Below are 24,500 nucleotides of genomic sequence, written 5' to 3' on the forward strand. Positions count from 1 at the left end.
GCTCAAGACTTTTCGGCAGCTTGAAATATGTTCCATAATAGTTGTATTGGGAGGAAGATTTCCATCCCTCGAGAATGGCTTGTTTTAGCTCCTCATTATCAAACCATCTTTTATCAAACTTGAATCTTTTTGATTTCTTCATTGGTTTTATGAGTATATGTCTCCAAGAATCGGACGATGGTCCGATTTCCATAACCTCATATACTTCACAGTCGAGTCGAGTGGGGAAACTTCTCATGCTAATCTGCATTTTCTACTGCTCTATCTAGGCAACATTAAACAGTTGTTCGTCCTGCTCTTTTCCTTACCCATGAGAGCATGTCCCTTACCCATCGATACCGTTAGTTATCTTGTTTGTTTAGTATACAAAATTCAGATGATAGTTTACATTAGTTTACCCCCTACATAAAATAAAGTCAACTATCACATGACATCTAATAAATAGTGGAAGAGCCAATGAACAAGCGGGTAGGTCGGTTGACCCATATGAAATTTAAAATTTTATCTAATTTAGACATAAAATTGTAACATATCTTGATTAACTGGTTGAATTTCATTAATTTACCTAATAGATAGCCAATTTTATATACATAAACTTTTGATCCTGGCTTTTTCTCCTAGCTCTGCTACTGCTTATAAAACAGTTTCTTATAGAAGAGATTGAATCTCTCGTCGGGACCTCTTCCTCAATTCTACATTTTCCCTATTCCTTCTTACGTTTCCATTTGTTTTGATATTTTTATTAAGAGAAACTTGCTTATAACTTTCCAAGTTAAGTTTGTTATTATTATTTTCTTGACCTCCATGCTAATGTATATCCAGGTCTCCATCGTGTGTTTCTTCTTATAATTTGCATTCACTGTATCGGTCATACGATTTAAGTAGCAAATGTTGGGCATTAATTAACCTAGAAGAGACTTTTGCTGGGTTAGAGTAGGACGCATCTCCAGTTTTCAGGTTTTTAATTTTCGGATAATGGGTTACTTGTGTCTCCCCATAAATAAAGTCAACTATCACATGACATGTTATAAAATAGTTTCTTATAGAAGAGATTGAATCTCTCGTGGGGGAGACCTCTTCCTGAATTCGAGATTTTCCCTATTCCTTCTTACTTTTCTATTTGTTTTGTTATTTTATTAATTGCTTAGAACTTTTCAAGTTAAGTTTGTTATTACTATTTTATTGACCTCCATGCACGTTAAAGTATATCCATGTCTCGATCGTTTGTTTCTTCTGATAATTAGCATTCACTGTAGCGTTGATACGATTTATGGAATGTTTTACCGAGTCTGGACCACTGTTGACGTCTGTCATTGGCTAATGTGAATGGTCAAAAACGTACGGCTGACAACACAAACCTTAAATACAAGCTCAGTGCTTGATTCGTCTATTTATACCTCATACATTTGTTCTGAATCTTTATCTCAAAGGTCTCAGTGAACTTTATCTTTGTTTTGTGGGTTTGACTCGAGATTTTTTCCTTTTCTTATTTAGTTCTTTCTCGCTTTTTTCTTGACGCATCATTCGGTTTATACCGAGATTAATGTCAATGGTGTTGTTACATGGTAACTTAGACATTTGGGTGAAGGAAGCTAAAAATCTTCCTAACAAGGAACGGTTCCAAAGGTACAAAAAGAACCGTACAAGTGATCCTTACGTGACTGTCTCTATCGCAGGTGCAAAGATAAGCAAAACTTTTGTGATCGACAACAATGAGAATCCTGAGTGGATGCAGCATTTCTATGTACCGGTGGCTCACCATGCGACGGTGGTTAAATTTGTGGTGAAAGACAGTGACCGTTTTGGAGCCAAGTTCATAGGAGCTGTTGGAATCCCAACCGAGGAGTTATGTTCAGGGAACACGATCGAAGGGCTGTTCCCGATACTTAACAGTAATGGGAAGCCATGTAAAAAGGGTTCTGTGTTGAGTTTGTCTATTCAATACACTCCAGTGGAAATGATGAAAATTTACCAAATGGGTGTTGGTAATGAGTGCGAAGGAGTTCCCGGTACGTACTTCCCTTTGAGGAAAGGCGGTAGAGTTACTCTGTATCAAGATGCTCATGTTGAAGACGGGACACTTCCGAGTGTAGATCTCGATGGTGGGATGCAGTATATACATGGAAAGTGCTGGGAAGATATGGCTGATGCTATTCGACAGGCAAAAAACTTGATTTATATCACAGGTTGGTCAGTTTACCATCAGGTTAGGCTGGTTCGTCGCAATAGTGATCCCACCGATGGTACATTAGGGGATTTGCTTAAAGAAAGATCTCAAGAAGGTGTTAGAGTGTTGCTATTGGTGTGGGATGATCCATTTTCAAGGAGCTTTCTGGGGTACAGAACAGTAAGTGGTGCCTAACTATGTATTATGTTTCTCTTAACAGTCTATCTTTTCTTAATCATATCTCTTGTAAACTACAATAATAGTAGATTGACATCTGGATAGATGAAAAGGGTTAGACACAAACCTTTTGTTGTTTTAACGAAACTGATGCTTGTGGTATGCAGCGCGGATGTATGAAGACAAGCGATGAGGACACTCGCCATTTTTTTAAGAACTCGTCGGTGCAAGTTAATATTTGTCCTAGATCTGGTGGGAGAGGTCTTCATAGCTTTGTAAAAAAAACTGTAAGATGCTCAATAATTACTGCATCACTGATTAAACTTGTTTATGTATAGTTTAATCATCTGAACCTCATTGTGATGATCAGGAAGTTCACACTATCTACACACATCATCAGAAAACTGTGATTGTAGATGCTGAGGCAGCTCATGGCCGAAGAAAGATCGTAGCGTTTGTTGGAGGGCTAGACGTGTGCAAAGGACGTTTTGATACGCCTAAGCATCCTCTCTTTAAGACATTAAAGACTCTCCATAAAGATGATTTCTATAACAATTGTTTTGGGGTAACCTTTCAAGACAATTCTTGTTTGGTTTCAGTTTTGCTACTATTTTCGATCAGTGCAAATAAACTTCTTTTCGTATTAGACTACTGAGGATGATGGACCAAGACAACCGTGGCATGATCTGCACAGCAAGATCGATGGTCCAGCAGCGTATGACGTGCTTGTTAATTTTGTACAGCGCTGGCTAAAGGCTTCAGAGAAACGGCACAGGATTTCGATACACAGATCTTCTTCTAAGGATGCTTTGCTCGAGATTGAAAAAAATCCAAATATCATGGGACTATCAGAAGCTTCTTTGGTTAGTGATAACGATCCAGAGTCTTGGCATGTTCAGGTAATTGAGAAATATGACGGGACCCATATATGGTGGTGACAAAAGGATCAATCTAATTTCTTTTCCATGAACTAATTTAATTCTATAAACTAATATTCTTTAAATTCATAGACTTCACAAGTTCTGAATTTGACAATAAAAAAATATAATAAAATTCGATATAGCAATGAAATAGTAATTTAAAAAAAATTATGCAAATATATGGTCCAATTTTATTTGTTTCATTTTTACAGTTAAATTCATATTTATTTTTTATAAACACTTAAAAAATTTGATGTTATTTTTTCATATATCTAAAATACATCCACAATTACGATATGATCTTATACACACCAAACTAGATGACTTACCATGATATCACGGATACTAGTATTTAAATGTTACTTACGGTAAATAATTTTTTATATATTTAAAATTTAAAATAATTTTGATAAATTAAATATTTTGATAAAATCGACAGAAAGATAAGCCACATATTCTATAAAAATATTATTTTATAAAGTGCTTTAAGCATAATATTTAATATAATATAATACATGACAAAATAAGATATGTTCTTAAAATCATGTTTTAACTATTACTTAATTATTTATAAATCTGTTAAAAATACAAAACATGTTATATTTATAATAGATGAAATTAATTTAACGGCACCATACGGATGGAACTTAGTTTGTTAGTATTATTTGTTTAAGAGTTATAAAATCTTAAAATCTTAAAATTTTAATTAGTACTGTGACGTCCAATTTATTATGTACATATATGAACATGTACGTTGCAAGGGTTTTTAATTTTAGAATTTAAATTAGAAAAACAAATTAGTATTAAATAAATTATTTGACAAAAAATATTAAAATATAATTTTAAAATGAGAAAAATACTATTAAATAATTTTAAAATTAATTTATTTTTCTAAAACTATTTTTATCATCTTGTTATATATTTTTTTAATCATGAGATATTTTTAACAAATATCAAAATTAAAAAAAATATTACTATCAGATAATCTTTTACAATTGTCTTATCTTTAGGATTTTAGAAAAGAAAAATTAATATTAAGTAAATTATTTTGCTAATATTTTTTTCTTTAGGATTTTTGAAAAGGAAATGTTCTAAAAAAATTACTATTAAATTTTTTTTTAAATGAAATTTTTATTATTAAATAACTTCGAAAATTATTTTTTCAAGTACACTGTTAGCTCTTCCATTACGCAAGATCAAAAAGGAAACTTTTTTCTTAGGGAGAATCTTTACACACCTTGAGGATATTTAAAAAGGAAAAATGCTATCAGATAATAATTATAACTGCTTTTTTAACAAACTTTTTTAATTATCTTAGTATATTTATCTATACTATTATTTGGAAAGTGATTTTTCGCAACGGAGCTCTCACGTTAAAAATTGGTGTGATTAATATTGATTTTACCCTTAATGAATAAAAAAATATTAGCTAAAAAATAAAAACGAATTTAAAACTAACAATAGTAAGAATTATCCAAAATCTTAAAATATAGATGTTAAATAAAAAGATAACTAGGTGTTTTGTCCGCACAAACGGACCTAAATATTTTATGATTCTATACTATTATTTGCGAAGTGATTTTTCGCAACGGAGCTCTCACGTTAAAAATTGGTGTCATTAATATCGATTTTACTCTTAATGAATAAAAAAAATATTAGCTAAAAAATAAAAACGAATTTAAAACTAACAATAGTAAGAATTATCCAAAATCTTAAAATATAGATGTTAAATAAAAAGATAACTAGGTGTTTTGTCCGCACAAACGGACCTAAATATTTTATGATTACGTATTACTAAGTAAAAGACTATCATGATAAATTATTATTTTATTTTCATTTGAAAATTCTTACATATTAGTTATAACTTGTTAATAATTTCTTTGCACACTATATTCATTATATAGAAATAAATCTTAAAATTCACTCAATATTCTCTTTTCAATTATATAAACTAAGAATTTTACTTGATTAATATTTAGTTATGTATTTTATGTTTTATTAATTTTTATTAAAATATTTTTCAGATAAAAATATAATATATATATATATATATAAATTATTTTTTATTTTAGAATATATTTTAGATTTTGAATAATTTTTACAATTATTATGTTTATCAATTATCTAATCAAATAAACTAAATTTCCTTTTTATTATTATTATTATATTAGTTTACATATTAACGATTATAATTTTTTAACAATAACTAATAATTAGGTGTTTCGTCTGTGGAAGCGGGCCTAAATATTTATAATTACTTATTAATATATGTATTACTAAATTAAAGACTACAATGATTAATTTTTATTTTTATTTTCATATTAAAATTCTTACATATTAGTTATAATTTGTTAAAAGTTTCTTTGTACACTATATTCAGTATATATAAATTTTAAAACTCACTCAATATTCTATTTTCAATTATATAAAACTAAGAATTTCACTTGATTAATATTTAGTTATATATTCTTTATTTCTTAATTTTTTATTAAAAGATTTTTCAGATAACAACATAATATATAGAGAAATTATTTTTTATTTTAAAATATATTTTAAATTTTGGATCATCTTTACTATTATTAATTTTAATTGTTTTTTTGACATTTATTAATTTTAATTATTTATATAATCATATAAATTAAATTTCGTTTTATTTTTAGCTTATTTATATATTTTATTCATTAAGGGTAGTATCGATATTAACCGCTCTAACTTTTAACGTGAGAGCTCCGTTGCGAAAAATCACTTCGCAAATAATAGTATAGATATATATATATATATATTGTGTTGTAATCTGAAAAACTTTTAATAAAAGGTTCAAAATTAAAACAAACACATATTAGTCAAGTAAAATTCGTAATTTATATAATCAAAAAATATTATGTGATTTTTAAGATTTATTTATCAACAATAAATATAATGAATGAAACATTTTTAAAAATTATAATACGTAAGAATTTTCAAATGAAAAGAATAAATTATGATTTATAACTATAATATTTTCATTAGTAATGCATATATTAATAAATAATTATAAAATGTTTTTGTCTCCATGGACGGACGAAACACCTAGAAACCCGTCAGATAGAGCAATTAGGAGCCAACATCAGATAATGGTCTAACCTCATTAATATGTTTGGTTTTATAAAAAGTTAATTTTAATGACACATGCATGTGTATTAATTAATATGAATAGAGATAATATGATCATGTATATAATAAAATAGTTATATATAATATGTACTATAATAAAAATTTATTTTAATAATTTTATGTTTATCTATTAGATTAGATAACTGAACGTAAATTAATATAATACAACTTTTGGCCAAAAATAAATAAAACAGTTCTAATATATATTATGTTGTTATCTGAAAATAACATTTTTAATCATAAAGATTAAAAAAATTAATTTGAATAATAGTCATATATATTAATATTGTAATGAGAAACTGTATATAGATACATATATCGTCAATTTAAAAAATATTTATAAGATTATTAATCCCGCATGAGCGGGCCAACCATCTAGTTTTTTAATTATGAGATGGATTCACAAAAAGTAGAAATTTACTATTAGATAATAATTATAATAAACTTTTAACAAAATTCGCTTTTGTTATTATCTTAAATATATAACGGATTTACACATGTAACAATCTTAAATATATAATTGTCATGTGTCACGATCATGTTTATTAGTAACTTTAAGGAATCAAACTTTATATAATAAGATTTACACATGTCACAATCTTAAATATATAATTGCCATATACCGCGATCATGTTTATAGCAACTTTGAAGAACCAAGCTTTATATAATAAGATTTTTTTAACAAAATTCGTTTTTGTTATTATCTTAAATATATAATGGATTTACACATATCATAATCTTAAATATATAATTATCATGTGTCGCGATCATGTTTATTAGTAACTTTGAAGAACCAATCTTTATATAATAAGATATATACATTTTATTTGAGAAAGAAAGAAACACAATGATTAAATTACGAATATAATAAAGTATTTACATATAATATATTTTCACTATCTAAAACTTCTTACAAATTGATTGATGTATATTACACTACATATCATATAACAGATATGATTTTAAAGATCGGGTCAAACAAAACATTTTAAATTCTGTCTTAATTCTTATCTCTAATTATTTAATAACTTTCAGATAATAGTACAAATCTAAATTGATGACTCCTGAGTCAAAATTATAAGTATATGAAAAAGATAATCAAAAATTTGTGTTGTGTATTTTTTTAGCTTGTTGATATTTATATGTCAAATTCTAACAATAATATTATAATTATGTTTATCTTATATTTAGTTTATTAATACCAAACAGATTCAATATATAAATATATATATATATATATATATATATATGAGTAATACATACACACATCCTCAACAAAAATAAGCTTTTTCCGTGATGGCTTTTTTAGAAGAGTGATCTGATTCTTATTTTAATTTTAATATTCAATGATCTGCGTTTAACATATATATTATAGCGTTAATATGTTAAGCAAGTGTCAAATTTGTTTTTCATTTGATGTTATTTTTAAATTTTTAAAATTATTAAAAACTTAAAAGCATAAATATAATTTTTTACCCTCGATGTTTCTTGGAAGAGTAATTTGATGCTTATTTAAATTTTAATATTCAGTGAATATACAAACCAAGTGTCAAATTTCCTTATTCATATTTTTGTTCCATTATTTATTAAAATTTATAGCTATTAAAATTAAAATCATTAATTAATTATAAAAAATTAACTATTAAAATCATAAAATAAATATCAATATTATATTATTGTTAGAATTTATTAATTTATATTTAATAACTAATCATCTCAAATATCTTAAAATATGTATATTAAGATAGATTTTTTAATAATGATATTACTAGAATTAATGATTCATCCTAAAATATGACAAATAAGAAAAAATTACCTAAAATCACAGAGAACATGGCACATAAGCAAAATCACTGTTAGAATTTGTTAATATGCATTTAATAATTAATCAAAATATCTTAAAGTATGTACATATATATATATATATATATATATATATATATAATAGAGTTTTAAATAATGATATTATTAAAATTAATGATTCATCCTAAATATGAAAAATCATTAGAATTACCTAAAATCATGGAGAATATGACATATAAGCAAAATCACTTCATAAATAATATATATATATATATATGTAAAATAAGATAGAATTAAATAATGATATTATTAAAATTAATGATAGATCCTAAAATATAACAAATAATCAAATTATCTAAAATCATGAAAACTATTGACACATAAACAAAATCACTTCATAATAATAGTATAAATAATCGAATAATAATAACATAATACTTATTCAGTATATCAACGGCAAAATAAATCCTTCTTCTTATTCCTATATTTAATAATATACTTCAAAAATATATAACTCTAAAAAATTGTAAAATAGTAACTCTCCGTATTAATAAAATACTAGATTTTTGATCCGCACGTGCAGATGTATATTTTTATAAAATATGTTGTTTTCATGTCAATATTAGAGTTGGGCAAAATATTCGAATCTAAAAAATCGAACCGATCCAAAAAGAAGTACAAAACCCAAACCGAAATTGATTAAATATCAAAATTTTGGTATTTAGAGAACTGAAACCGAACCGAAGTATTTGAGATACCTGAATATATTCGAAATATATTTATATACTTATATATATTTTTTTAGATTTAATATATATAAAAACATCCATAATATATATGGTACTTATAAATTGGTTTAAATAATTAAAAATATATATAAATAGTCAAATGTAAATATCTAAAATAGTTAAAGTGGTACTCAAATCACCAAAACTACTTAACATAATTATTGATCTCTATCCAAATATTTAAATTAAAGCAATTTATATGTTAAGTTCAGGTATTTTGATATATGTTATTCAAATTTATATGTAATATATTATTTTGTTTATATATTTTGAGAAATTTTAAATATATGTTATACTTCTGTTTTAATAGGTTAGATAGTAATCCCCGTATTATTAATTTCTATTATTTTTACTATATATTTAGGTTTTTCGTTCCATTGATTCAACCTCAGTCAAAGGGTTTCCAGAGGACTCGAAAGAAGCTAGTACAAGAGTAAGCACAATTTTGAACATTTTAAGACTTGTCTTCTTCAGTCATTAATTACCAATGTGGATATTTACTGATGATTATTAAGATGTGAACAGAATCTTCAATGTGGGAAGAATATACTTATAGACATGAGCATTCACACGGCTTATGTTAAGGCCATAAGATCTGCTCAGCATTTCATTTACATTGAGAACCAATATTTTTTTGGATCATCATTTAACTGGGATTCACATAAAATCGTTGGTAAGAAAATTGTTAGCTTTGAAGGCAATTCAGTCAACTCGTGCAATAATACTATGACAAGGAATTTCTTGAAATGCAGGTGCTAATAATCTAATCCCTATGGAAATTGCGCTTAAGATTGCTAATAAAATTAAAGCAAGAGAAAATTTTGCTGCTTATATTATCATTCCAATGTGGCCAGAAGGCGATCCAACGAATATACTTGTGCAGAGCATATTACACTATCAGGTAAATACTTAGTTTGCTAAATATTACCTGACTTGAATAACAATCTCGCAACCTTTACATTGAAATCTTTCCATCTTCTCTACAGTATAAAACCATGCAAATGATGTATCGAACTATCTACGAGGCACTTGTGAAAGCTGAACTTGCTGGTCAGTATGTGCCACAAGACTATTTGAACTTCTTCTGTCTTGGAACCAGAGAGGTTGCTGATGGAAACGTTAACAAGAACGCAAAGGTAAATGCTCCACAGGTATATATGTATAAAGATGACTTGTTGAAATTTTCGCTCTAATGACATTCTTTTTTAAAACAACAAAATAATCTTAGATGCAAGCACAGAAGAGTCGAAGATTCATGATATATGTTCATTCCAAAGGTATGATAGTGGACGATGAGTTTGTGTTAATTGGTTCTGCGAACATTAACCAGAGATCCTTGGAAGGATCTAGAGACACTGAAATCGCCATGGGAGGATATCAACCACACCATTCATGGGCTAGGAAAGGTTCTCGTCCTCGTGGTCAGGTAATAAAATTTTCAGTCTGAGTTTGCATTCTAATAACTAAAAACCAGAAACCCACCAATCTGATTCACGGGCTTGGAGCTTTAGTAGCCACCAGAGTCCGCAAAATACAAATCGGGCTCTCCAAGTTATAACCTCCCATTTCTTGCAGATATTTGGATACAGAATGTCGTTGTGGGCGGAACATCTAGGGTTTCTAGAGAAAAGTTTCGAAGAGCCAGAGAACATGGAATGCGTGAGACAAGTTAGGAGATTGAGTGAGCTTAACTGGAGACAGTATGCAGCAGAGGAAGTCACAGAGATGACCAGTCATCTTCTTAAGTATCCAGTTCATGTCGATTGGAAAGGCGAAGTGACTTCTCTTCCTGGATGCGAGACATTCCCAGATCTTGGTGGCAGGATTATAGACACAGGCTTTGTGATCAAAGAAAACCTCACCATCTGAAACTTACCTTGGTTTGATTTATAAGCAAAATCTGCACATGAACTTATCAATGCCAATGCATATCGGCTGCATCTTTCGTATCATTTGAACACGTTAGACATCTTCAATGTAAAAAATATTATTTTCATTTCGTGGTGATAATAAGTTAAAAACTTTTTTTTTTTTTGCTAAACTGTAAATCATTGAAAATGAATAAAAGATTCTACAAAGAGGATCTAATCCTGATTCATCTTGGCAAAAAAAGAATTAAAAAACAAGATGAAACAAAGCTTTCCAACAAGACTTTAACTCAACCACACTTGCATGAGAGAATTAAAAGTCTTCCTTAGTCTTCTAGCTGAGATTATGTTTCTCAACTCCCTGTCAATACTTCGGAACAGCACAGATGCCGGGACAGATTGCTGGTTGTGCACAAGATTATTCCTTTGCCTCCATAGGTGATAAATGACTATTTGAACCGCAAGCTTATGGTAAACAAGTAACTAAATAAATAAATGGAAAAATTGCCAATAGAGAATAAAAAAACAAGGGTGTTGTCCCTTTGGTATAAATCCTTTTTTGTCCAATTTTTTTCCTTTTTATCCTTTGTATTTCTGAAACTAATGAAATAAATAGTTTTTGTGAATCAAAAAAAATACAAATAATTAATAAAACACCTATATACACAAGCTGATATTTTTTTTCTTCAAAAAGTTGATAAATAAAAATTTGAAAATACGTTCTACTAAAGGTAGAATGTGCATTCTACGGAAAATGGTATAGTAGAAAACGATTTCTAAAATAAACACGTTCATTTACTATTTTTAGAACGTACAATCTACTATTTACTAAACTTCAAAATAATTGGAATGCGCATTCTACTAATCCTAAAGCTATCTACTTTTCGTCCGGATGCATCTTCTACTTTTATTAAGTATTCTAAATTTCGCGGAATGTGTTTTCTAAAATGTACTCTTACGTCTACTAAAAGTAGAAAGCGTATTCTGGATTTTTGTCAATCTTCTAAACTTTTAGAAGAAGCCTTCTACGGATAAGATTACCTGATTTTTGCGAAAATTAATGAAAGTTTCAGTTAAAGAAATATTCTAAAAATCTCCTAAAAATATTCTAACTTCCTAAAAATGTGTTATTTTCGATTTTACTTGTCAAATTTTTTTAAAAAAATGATTTTCCCTTGTCTTCTTCATTAATCTATGGTTTTTCCATAGTTTTTCTTTTGATTTTTCTTTCATAAACTCTTGTTCTATATGATACATATCTATACAACATGTGGTGTTTTGAAATTAGGTGCAATTTTTTGTATAGTTTTATTTTTATTTTTATAAAGTTTACAAATTTTATTTTTATTAAAAACATTTTAAATTTTTTTTTATTTTTATCATAAAGTTCAATAAAATTAAAAAGGTTATAAACATTTTAAACTTTTTATAAAAAATAACTTTGTAAAATGTTTTTTAATAAAGTTAGTTTAAAGTTTTTATTAAAAAAATTTATAAGGTTTTATTTTTATTTTTATAAAGTTTAAAATTTTTATTTAATTAAAGTTTTATTAAAAACGTTTTAAACTTTCTATAAAAATAAAACTTTGTAAAATGTTTTTAATAAGTTTATTTAACGTTTTTATTAAAAAAATTGTAAATTATTTTTATTTTTACAAAGTTTATTTTTATTAAAATTGTTTTTTTAAATTTTATTTTATTTTCCCTTTTTAAAAAGTTTTTAAATAATTTTTTTAACTCTTTTAGTATAATGTGTTTAATAAAAACTTTAAACAAACTTTATAAAATTTGTAAACTTTATAAAAATAAAAATAAAACGTTACAAAAAGTTTTTAATAAAAAGTTTAAACAAACTTTATGGAAATACAATTTTTTTTATTAAAAATTTTGATAAAATTAAAAAGTTTATATACATTTTAAACTTTTTATAAAAAATAAAACTTTGTAAACTGTTTTTTATTAGGTTGATTTAATGTTTTTTATTAAAAAATTTGTAAATTATTTTTATTTTTATTTTATTTTTATTAAGTTTTACAAAGTTATTTTTATTTAAAAATTAAAAGTTTTTATTTTTATTTTCCCTTTTTAAACGTTTTTAATTATTATTTTTTAAAATTCTATTAGTTTAATGTGTTTAATTAGATTAATCAAGGGTTAGTTTTGGGATTATGAAAAAAATTATATTAAAGGGACAATTAAATGATGGTTTTATACTATAGGGACAACCATGCTGAATTTTTGTTCCGTTTTATACCCGGGAAAATTGCCAAAAGAGAACAAAAAAACAAGGGTGTTGTCCCCTTGGTATAAATCATTTTTTGTCCAAATTTTCTCCTTTTTACCCTTTGTATTTCTGAAAATTAATGAAATAAATACTTTTGTGAAACAAAAAAAATATTAAAAATATAAACAACTAATAAAACACCTATATACACATGCGTTCATAAATAAGAATTTTAAAATACGTTCTACTAAAGGTAGAAAGTGCCTTCTACGGAAAATGGTATAGTAGAAAGCGATTTCTAAAATAAATACGATCATCTACTATTTTTAGAACGTAGATTCTACTATTTACTAATTTTCTAAAAATGTGGAATGCGCATTCTACTAATCTTAAAGCTATCTACTTTTCGTCCGGAAGCATCTTCTACTTTTATTAAATATTCTAAATTTCGCGGAATGTGTTTTCTAAGGTTTACTCTTCCGTCTACTAAAAGTAGAAAGTGTGTTCTGAATTTTTTTCAATGTTCTAAACTTTTAGAAGGCGCCTTCTACGGATAAGATTACCTAATTTTTGCGAAAATTAATTCGGCTAAGGAAATATTCTAAAAATCTCCTAAAAATATTCTAACTTCCTAAAACGTGTTATTTTCGATTTTACTTGTCAAAGTTTTTTAAAAAATGATTATCCCTTGTCTTCTTTAATAATCTATGGTTTTTCCATAGTTTTTTTTTATTTTTTTTTCACAAACTCTTGTTCTCTATGATAAATATCTATACAACATCTGGTGTTTTGAAATTAGGTACAATTTTTTTGTAAAGTTTTTTCTTTTTAAATAAAGTTTACAAATTTTATTTTTATTAAAATTTTTATTAAAAACATTTTTAAATGTTTTATTTTTATTAAAAAGTTTGATAAAATTAAAAAGGTTACAAACATTTTAAAATTTATATAAAATAAAACTTTGTAAAATGTTTTTATAAAGTTAGTTTAAAGTTTTTATCAAAAGTATTTTGTAAAGTTTTATTTTTATAAAATTTTAAAAAATTATTTAATTAAAGTTTTATTAACGTTTTAAAACTTTTATAAAAATAAAACTTTGTAAGCAATTTTTATAAAATGTTGGCTATGTTAAAAAGAATGTTTCTACTCATTTCTTTTGCTTTTTAGAAATCTTTTTATATAGTTTTTTCATTATAAATGTATATAAACCTTTTAATTTCGTTTTAATTTGATTTTAAATTACTTAAAGAAATGTTAATTTTGGGATTATGAAAAGATTTATACCATTAAGACAACTATGAGATGGATTTATACCAAGGGGACAACACCCTTGTTTTTTTGTTCTCTATTGACAATTTTCCCTACAATCATCTCTCTTTTATCATGTCTTCCATGAGCAAAATATTTCTCTGCAAAGAATCATAATTAGAATAATTTGACTTCTTAATCTGTAGCTTTTTAAATCTTACATCCCTCGTGACTTCCTCAAGGGATAAAGTTTCCCTTCCATACGTGAGTAATACTTTCAAGTAGTTGTACTGATTTGGAAGTGAGCATGAACTTCCTTAGAGACATGCACATTCACACTTGACAAGTTCAATACTATCTCTAAGAAATCATCTATGTTTTTATCAATCATTTAAGATTCTTTCTTCAAGATCTTGAATGTATAGATTTTAATTATGATGCAAGTGAATCTGATTTAGTAAATACTTAGGAGATACAACCTTTCAAATGCTGACCAAGTTGAAGCAGTGTTTGTGCACATCTCTCTCTCTCTCTCTCTCTCTCTCTCTCTCTCTCTCTCTCTCTCTCTCTCTCTCTCTCTCTCTCTCTCTCTCTCTCTCTCTCTCTCTCTCTCTCTCTCTCTCTCTCTCTCTCTCTCTCTCTCTCTCTCTCTCTCTCTCTCTCTCTCTCTCTCTCTCTCTCTCTCTCTCTCTCTCTCATCTTCATCTTTATTAATCACCTACTTCTTTATAGATGTTTTCTCCTCCGACACATCTTTCAGTTTCAACACTAAGAGATGAGCAAGTATTTGTTTCTTCCACAAAGAGAACTATTCTTTTCCGTTAAATCGTTTGACCACAATCCGTTAGTTCACCGTTAATTTAACAGCTCTAATACCATTTGTTATTGTTCAATCGCAAATTAATTGATACACCCAAACACAAAACCTTCTTTTATACTCGCTATCTCTCATGGAACTGGATTTCTGAGTAGCAACAAGAGATTAAACTCATACTACGAAAAATCATAGATCGATAACGAAGAAAAGGGAAGAAAAACAGCACAAATAGATAATTTGTTTACCCAGAGTTCATCCATATGGTTACATTTATGGGGCGGGTAATGCAGTCCACTTGGTCACTCTGATCGTAAGAAACACTCAATATCACATGATAGTGATGACAATACACGGGTACAACACACAAGCTCTACTTTTATACGACTAAGCAAGTTAGTGTTATGCTAGATGGGCTTCACACTTAAAACCAATTGGTGATAAGAGGATTGATTCATCTATCTTATATATTGCTAAGGATCCCTTCCAATACCCGATGTGGGACCTTTGTCCCTAATACGCCCCTTCGAGATGATGACTTTTTGAGCGTCAATCTCGGAATGTTTGGGCAAGGATCGATGGGCCGACTTTGGGCCAGATCGATGTGGATCGGATTGGATTATTTGGATCGGTCTCTGATACCATGTTAAGCTAGATGTGCTTCACACTTAAAACCAATTGGTGATAAGAGGAGTGACCCATCTATCTTATATATTGCTATGGATCCATTCCAATACCCGATGTGAGACCTTTGTCCCTAATAGTTAGTTAGAGCTGTTAGCCGGTTTTAGTAACCGTAAACCATGAGTAATGATCTAACATACATTAAACCAGTGCCTTCTTCATTCATCAACTCAATTGTCAATCTCCACTGGTTTAATCTTCAATATAAATTGATTCTTTATCACCAACATATAATACCAAAAAACTCAAAAGATTCAAAAAGACCCGATCCAAAGATCTAAATTTGTGTACAAATAAATTTTCAAAACCTAAATAATTATCTCAAATACTCAACTACATTTTTATTTTGATGTGAAATCTAAAATTAAGTACTTTAAATATAAATGACTTTTATCAATGCCTAGTGGCGTTTTTCATTTAGAGGTTTCTGTTTTCCTAGTAGCAGACGCTTGAGTTCTTTTATGTTTCTCTTTACTTAAGAGTTGTAGTACATTTCTAGTTTCTACCTTAACAAAACCTGTGTTATGAGAAAACCTAAATAATTACCTCAAATATTTAATTTTAACTTTATTTTAATATGATAAATACTTGAATCTGAAATATTATTAAACAAATTTGAAATGAGTTTGAATCTAAAATGAATCTTAAACAATTATAAAATTTAGCTTGATTTGAAGTGTTATTAAACTAATACAACCCGAACATGATCTAGAAAGGTGAACCCAAAACCCAAAACCCAAAAACCAAATCTTGCATAATTTATGCAATAGTTATCCTTAACTATATAGTATTAATTTCGAGGACTTTTTAAAAAAGAAGCAGTATATATTAGAGTCTTACAAATAAATCTATACTATTATTTGAGAAGTAAATTTGCTTAGTTGTCATGTATTCCATGATTTTAGTTAATTTTGCTTATTTGGCATGTTCTCCATAGTTTTAAGTAATTTTATTTATTTATTATATGATTAATAATTATAATTAATAGTTTTGATTATCTTTAATAATTTTAATTAAACATGTGATTTAAGATAATCACAATATTATAACATCTTATTTAGGATATATCATCTTATTTATAATTATTTTTAATATCTGCAGGTTGATTCTTATTTTGATTTTTTTAAGTAAAATTTTAAGTAATTTTGCTTATTTGTTATATTTTCCATAGTTTTAAGTAATTTTGCTTACTTGTCATATATTTAATAAATATAATTAATAATTTTACTTATTTTTATATTTTAATTAAACATGTGATTTAAGACGATCACAATGTTATAGCATCTTATTCAGGATATATCATCTTATTTATGATTATTTAACTTTTGGATATATGTTGGTTGATTCTTATTTTGGTGTTTTTTTTTATTAAAGGCTCATTTTTGGTATATGGTTCAGATTGATACTAAATATTAATTTATATAAGAGATGTATATTTGGTGCATCCAGATATGATATCTTTGGTTTATTATTTCATTATCCGTAACTGATTAACTATAAAATACAATAGTTTACTCTATCTTATCATAATAATAATATATAAGTGCTAACATAAGGAAAAATATCTACAATGCAGAATCTATTTTATTATTTAAACCGACTATATTACCAACTCTATGTAAGTATTTGAGTAATATAGTAACCTTTCGTTGTAAAAAAAACCCAACTCTATGTAAGAATATATATTATTTTAGTTTTGCTGATTTAATATATTTTCCATAAATTAGATTTAGTCATAATTTATATTTAATTATAGTATTAGTAAATAATTTTAGTGATTTATCTGTATCATTATCTTGAGAATAATTAAAATCATTATAACGAGTATCATATTTAAATTTATATTATATTTACTTTAGTAATATTACAATATCATATATATGTTTATATTATGTTTTGTTTATTAATATTAACCCGACTCTATAATATATATATACATCTCACATAACATAATATAAATCATCTATCTTGTAAGAGAAACATTTTAAGACAATAAAAATTACTCCTTGTGATAATTTTGAAAATTTGGCAAAAGATTCAAAAATATTTATAATATTATTTGTGAAGTATTTTTTTTGCTATCACGATAAACATTAGAGCGTTTAAACCCCTTATTACCCTTAATAAATAATTTGATTAGTTAATAGTATATAATTACCCATAAATTAAAAAAAAAAGAATTTCATTAGTAATTTGCAGCATAATATTTTAATATATATATATATATCTGTATATAGTTTGTATGTACATATATATGAATGTTTTCATGTTTATTTTATGTAATGAAGATATTTTATTAAAATAAAAAAACTTTATTTCATATAAAGGATAATATGTATTTAATAATTCAAAAGCATGAAAATAATTAATGCTAATGGTTTTTGAAAATTCATAAATTTTTAAAATTTATTCTAATGGCATTTTATTTTTATAAATTCTGAAAAATTTTAAGCCAGCAAATGCGGGCAAAACACCTAGTAATTAACTGTTGTGAAAGTAATATTTCTGTGTTATTAATTTAAAGGACCAAAGGTCTCTTTATATACAAGTTTACATAAAGAGATAAATGTAAATTCCATAAGATAAGGGAATACAAATCATAGTCTATCAAGGAAAAGATAAACACTAATATGTAAATATAACATATAGATAAACATATATCTTCTTTGCTTGTCTTGATCGCCAATCTCCATCTTTATCTGGTCGCCATCTTCTTCATGGGCTGGTCATGGACCGGGCTTGATCTTGGTCTGGTCCGGTCATGGCTGGTCTGGTCCGGTCTGTCCGGTTCGTCCAGTTATCGGTCGATCACAATAATATATTCATAACACTTTCCCTTGATCGACACATCCGGTTCAGGGTCAGTAACATGCTCTTAAGTTGCCTCGTTAAAACCTTTCCAGGAAAACTCAGTGGGACAAAACCATGGATAAGGAAAAAGAGTACAACGCATGAACTCATTCTTAAATATTATAGACATACAGACCTTGTGGATACACTTTACCAAAAATTGATGTTGCCTCATTAAAACCTTACCAGTAAAACCCAATTGGGATAAAATCAGGTGAAAGGAAAAGAGTACAACATGTATCACTCCCCCTGATTTGTACCTCCGTGCAATGTCTTTCAATTGCTGGATAGTTATTCTGAATGAACTTGAGGTATATGTACTTCTTTGTATTTCGTCCATTTCATAAATATGGTCGGACATGTTCTACAGTTCTTGACCAGAACATATGGACTTTCTATACATGGGAATGTCTCTTGCATTTTCATTCATCCATCTACCTTGGATGGATCTTGACCATAAATGCTTTCAGGATGTTCATGGTCCATTCGGATCATATGGGTTATCTCTCTTAGATAAATTTCGACCATGAATGCCTTAGTATATCCGTGATCTATTCGGATCATACTATCGTCCATTGCGTGTTCCGTTCATAGCATTCGACCAAACTTCTTCATGAACTTTCTTTAGTATATGTCCGCAATATGTTCATGAATGTCTATCATGCTATAGTTTTATGTTCATCAAAACTAAGCCACTTTTGGGTAAATATGATGTTCCTCTCACTTGGACGGTTTAGGTCGGAACATGATCTAGGGAACGAATCGGAACGGGCAGGACTAGGACCAAGATGATTAAAGTCGAACTAGGACGGATATGACTTTGGTTGATATGGATCCTTGGTCGTGAATCTGATGGATTCATCCTCTTATTCTCTTGACCATATCAAATTCTATTCTTGGTATATTGGATCATAGATCCCAACACACTTTCATGGCTATGATCTCCATTATAGATCATTGTATATTTATCATAGCCTATCCAAGAATTAGTCGAACTAATCATCCCTTTCTTTAAGTATAAACACAAGGAATTTATTTCATACTATATGGACTGATCATTCTTTATAGAACTCATTCACTAAGTATCACTTAGTCTTATCTTATATGTGCATTATATGCCTTATATGCAGCTGCATTTACTATAGTCCATGAACAGCTCGGGAACGACACTGTTCTATGAGAACTTCTTTCTCATCTTTCAGGTATCTATATTACCTTTATATCCAGTGATCTATATAATGTCTACTACATCTTTCTTATATGTACAGATCTTTCAATTTCAATATTGGGTAGTAACATCCACCACATAGGAGAATATCTCCTTATAACTTGTTCCTTAGTCCCTGTGAGTATCCTTGTGTGATCAAGCCATTCCATTAAATGCTTTATGTAGCAACATGTACGACCTCTTGTCTATACTTTTATGTTCTACAGCTCACGATTTTTTTCCTCACAAGACTCATCTCTTCACTGGTTAGATGACGTCTCTCTTATATATATGGCCATACGCCCATCTTTATTTTCTTTACTATAACTCCACGTCCCTTTTATTTCTTTTCTTTATGAGTACTCTCACGTGGGTTCGTGATCCTCGCTTATATCTCTTATGCTCAAGTGCTTTCTCTTATGCATCTTTATCACTTATGTGTGTGTATGTGTCGACACTTTATATGATGTTCCATCGCGTTCTATCGCGTCCATACATGATACAATCGATTGAGATTTCATTCTTATCAGGACCACTGAATACTTTGCAACTTGGCGTCCCAAGCCGCATTGTATGGTACATGTACCTTAGAGCCGGCCGGCCTTATCTCAATGTCTGGTCTGGTTTCCTTTATGACCTCAGATCTGTCATTATGAGCACCTATCTCTTTCTATCCGAGGTTCCTTATCTATGGAACATATAGGTCTATCTTGTATAGACTCTTCAGCAACTTGATTATCTTGTATAGACTCTTCAGCAACTTGATTATGTCTCTACTAGGGCATTTATTCGTGGTGCTAAGCTGGTATGACTTAGTCATTCTTTCTTTCGGGTCTGTCTGGCTATCTTTCTTTGGCTTGGGTTTGGACATCCAGTATATATATATCTTGTCCGAGGATCTTTGCCAAGACAAGGATGGTTAATACCAATCCATTTCTCTTTTCACTTTTATATTTACTTTTACCAGCTTATTTCTTTCTCCTTGATGTTGGATAGTCGGATTCATCTTGTATGTAATCCGTGTACCTTGGCCACAATCTTATCACCCATGTTTGGCTCATGGTCTCTTTGAATTCGTGGGAGAAAGACATATTCTTTATCCAACATATATTCCCAATCTTATCTCATCTTTATATGAGGTTCCATCCTAGATGGCACATATGTTCGTGGTGGTCTATACATAATCTCTTAGGATGGTCTATGTCTGGATCATGACCCTTTATCATTCTTAGATGGGAATATCTATGCTCACTTTATATGGCCTGATGCATCTTATCTTTCATACATGTAAAACCATAATGTCTCCAAGCTTATAGACTTTTCAGGGCCAATCCTTTATGGGAAATAGCTTATTTGGCCGAACCTTTATAGCATGGTTTTAGACCATAGTAAACGAACTTGTAGTATTGATCATGGGTTTATCCTCTACCCCCCCCCCTGGTCATGACCATACTATAATTTCGTGATGTATAAAGACACTAAACCATTTTGCCATTTCGTAATGCTTGGGACAATCAAGTCTCATGAGTTTCCCTTGTGTACATGTGTCACAACGTGAGATTCTATGGGAACAACTCTTTGTGCCTTAGCAATACCTATATTTGCATCAAGTTTGGACCAGGATGGCTAATCCGGTCATGCCATAAAGTGTTTTAAATTTCGTTGGTCAACCAATCTGGTTACTTAGGCCCTTGTTCTTTATCATACTGATCCTTGGCATAGTCTAGATTAGTATGGAGAGTATAGTCTCGACCTCTTATATATATATGCCTTTGGCGATTTTTTTTTATTCTGAAGGAACATTTCTGTCCTTTTGCCCATTGGTTCAATATGGAAACCATTCACTCTCAAGTCTTATAACTCAATGGGTCTTTCATTTGGGTGATCAAAATCCTGCCCCTTTAGGCAATGCCATAGGCATGGTCTAAGACTCACTGACCTCAAGTTTTCATTTGTCATTTGTCAATCAAAAGATTTCAAGAAAATCAATCAAGATAAAAGCTACTTTTATTAATGCTATGAATTTGTAAATGACAAATCAAACTGAAAACAAAACCAAATCATAAAATATAAAATCAGAATGTCTAAGGCTTTAGACAATGGTCAAGCCGGCCACTCCATCTGTCACTTTGGACGTGGCTCCCATGGATTCTTCATTCAATATATAATCCAATCTCACTATCCATGTGAGTCCACCCGGATTTTTTCCTTTTTAGCTGCATCAGCTTCAGGAGATATCATCTCGCATACTCGTTGCTCATGGTATATTTCCATAACTTACTTCATCAAGTTTGTTGAGGTTATCTATCCTTTTCTGCTTCTTTTGCTCAGTAGCTAATAGATATGAGAAAGGGTCGTAATAGGTGGTGAAACCTTTAGCCTTATGTGATAACAACACTTCCTTTGAATGGAATGTGTCACGAGTTTGGTTTAACATATCCTCGTTTGTTATCACTTCACCACATAGTCTAAGACTATAGGTGATTCTCATAAGAGCAGAATGATAGTCATCCACGGATTCATAATCCTGGAACCTCAGAGCTGTCCATTCTTTCATGGACTCATGCAACAATGGCTCGTAGAATCTGAAATTCAAACTTGACCAGAGATCTTGAGGATCTTTAATGTAATTGTACTCGTCTCTTAGATCCTCAACAAGATGATTTTCGCATAATCATAATGGCTCTACGCCTTTCACACTCAAGGGTGTCATTGCCATAGATGATACACTTCCCGAGTCCTTTAGACTTCAATTCGGCTGAAGTGTTCATAGCCCAATCAAGATAATTATCTCCGAAGAGATCTAGGGCATCATAATCTGAGGGTTGGAATCTCGACATCTGAATCCTATCAAACAATGATTTAGTATCCGTGCATACGGTTTCTCATGCCATTCGGCTATATAAGGAAACAAGGCCACACGGCCATTTTGGTGTGATACAGCAATCCCAGAGATTGGTTCATAATTCAATCCGGGTCATATGACTATTCGGATATTAGGCCACACGGCTTTCAATCAATCAAGGGCACAAGGCCGCAAGTGTGAGCAATGCATTAGGCTACAAGGCCATATACAAAACAGGATCTAAATGCATTCAATCCTATTGCTTAGTTGCATATCTATTAGGTTTTAGAATTAAATAATCTAGCAACCTAACTCTCATTCAATATGTAAATATTTCTAATACTTTAAATCAAGGGAAAATTGCCAATAGAGAATAAAAAAACAAGGTGTTGTCCCTTTGGTATAAATCCTTTTTTGTCCAATTTTTCTCCTTTTTATCCTATGTATTTCTGAAAACTAATGAAATAAATAGTTTTTGTGAATCAAAAAAAAATATAAAAATACAAATAATTAATAAAACACCTATATACACAAGCTGATATTTTTTTTTCTTCAAAAAGTTGATAAATAAAAATTTGAAAATACGTTCTACTAAAGGTAGAATGTGCATTCTACGGAAAATGGTATAGTAGAAAACGATTTCTAAAATAAACACGTTCATCTACTATTTTTAGAACGTACATTCTACTATTTACTAAATTTCTAAATAATTGGAATGCGCATTCTACTAATCCTAAAGCTATCTACTTTTCGTCCGGATGCATCTTCTACTTTTATTAAGTATTCTAAATTTCGCGGAATGTGTTTTCTAAAATGTACTCTTACGTCTACTAAAAGTAGAAAGCGTGTTCTGGATTTTTGTCAATCTTCTAAACTTTTAGAAGAAGCCTTCTACGGATAAGATTACCTGATTTTTGCGAAAATTAATGAAAGTTTCAGTTAAAGAAATATTCTAAAAATCTCCTAAAAATGTGTTATTTTCGATTTTACTTGTCAAATTTTTTTTAAAAAATGATTTTCCCTTGTCTTCTTCATTAATCTATGGTTTTTCCATAGTTTTTCTTTTGATTTTTCTTTCATAAACTCTTGTTCTATATGATACATATCTATACAACATGTGGTGTTTTGAAGTTAGGTGCAATTTTTTGTATAGTTTTATTTTTATTTTTATAAAGTTTACAAATTTTATTTTTATTAAAACATTTTAAATTTTTTTTATTTTTATCATAAAGTTCAATAAAATTAAAAAGGTTATAAACATTTTAAACTTTTTATAAAAAAAACTTTGTAAAATGTTTTTTAATAAAGTTAGTTTAAAGTTTTTATTAAAAAATTTATAAAGTTTTATTTTTATTTTTATAAAGTTTAAAATTTTTATTTAATTAAAGTTTTATTAAAAACGTTTTAAACTTTCTATAAAAATAAAACTTTGTAAAATGTTTTTAATAAGTTTATTTAACATTTTTATTAAAAAAAATTGTAAATTATTTTTATTTTTACAAAGTTTATTTTTATTAAAATTGTTTTTTAAAATTTTATTTTATTTTCCCTTTTTAAAAAGTTTTTAAATAATTTTTTTTAATTCTTTTAGTATAATGTGTTTAATAAAAACTTTAAACAAACTTTATAAAATTTGTACACTTTATAAAATAAAAATAAAACGTTACAAAAAGTTTTTAATAAAAAGTTTAAACAAACTTTATGGAAATACAATTTTTTTTATTAAAAATTTTGATAAAATTAAAAAGTTTA

General features: G+C 28.4%; 1 protein-coding gene across 1 annotated transcript; it reads left to right on the forward strand.

Moving 5' to 3' along the window:
• Positions 1-1,549: 1,549 nt before the first annotated feature.
• Positions 1,550-11,029, forward strand: LOC108846196 (phospholipase D gamma 1-like). The gene is made up of 10 exons (XM_018619420.2): positions 1,550-2,347; positions 2,512-2,631; positions 2,715-2,909; positions 2,992-3,243; positions 9,373-9,441; positions 9,534-9,681; positions 9,761-9,909; positions 9,995-10,159; positions 10,237-10,434; positions 10,584-11,029. The coding sequence occupies exons 1-10, from the start codon at positions 1,550-1,552 to the stop codon at positions 10,875-10,877; spliced, it is 2,388 nt and encodes a 795-aa protein (XP_018474922.1). The 3' UTR covers positions 10,878-11,029.
• The last annotated feature ends 13,471 nt before the right edge of the window (positions 11,030-24,500 follow it).

This window comes from Raphanus sativus, chromosome 3, assembly GCF_000801105.2.
Source record: "Raphanus sativus cultivar WK10039 chromosome 3, ASM80110v3, whole genome shotgun sequence".
NCBI classification, from domain to species: Eukaryota; Viridiplantae; Streptophyta; class Magnoliopsida; order Brassicales; family Brassicaceae; genus Raphanus; species Raphanus sativus.

Bases quoted from the DNA above. Each gene is read 5' to 3' on its own strand.
- LOC108846196 (XM_018619420.2), top strand. From the start codon at position 1,550: ATGGTGTTGTTACATGGTAACTTAGACATTTGGGTGAAGGAAGCTAAA. The intron at 9,442-9,533 runs GTAAGCACAATT...AGATGTGAACAG, and splicing joins CGAAAGAAGCTAGTACAAGA to AATCTTCAATGTGGGAAGAA. The intron at 10,435-10,583 runs GTAATAAAATTT...CATTTCTTGCAG, and splicing joins GTTCTCGTCCTCGTGGTCAG to ATATTTGGATACAGAATGTC.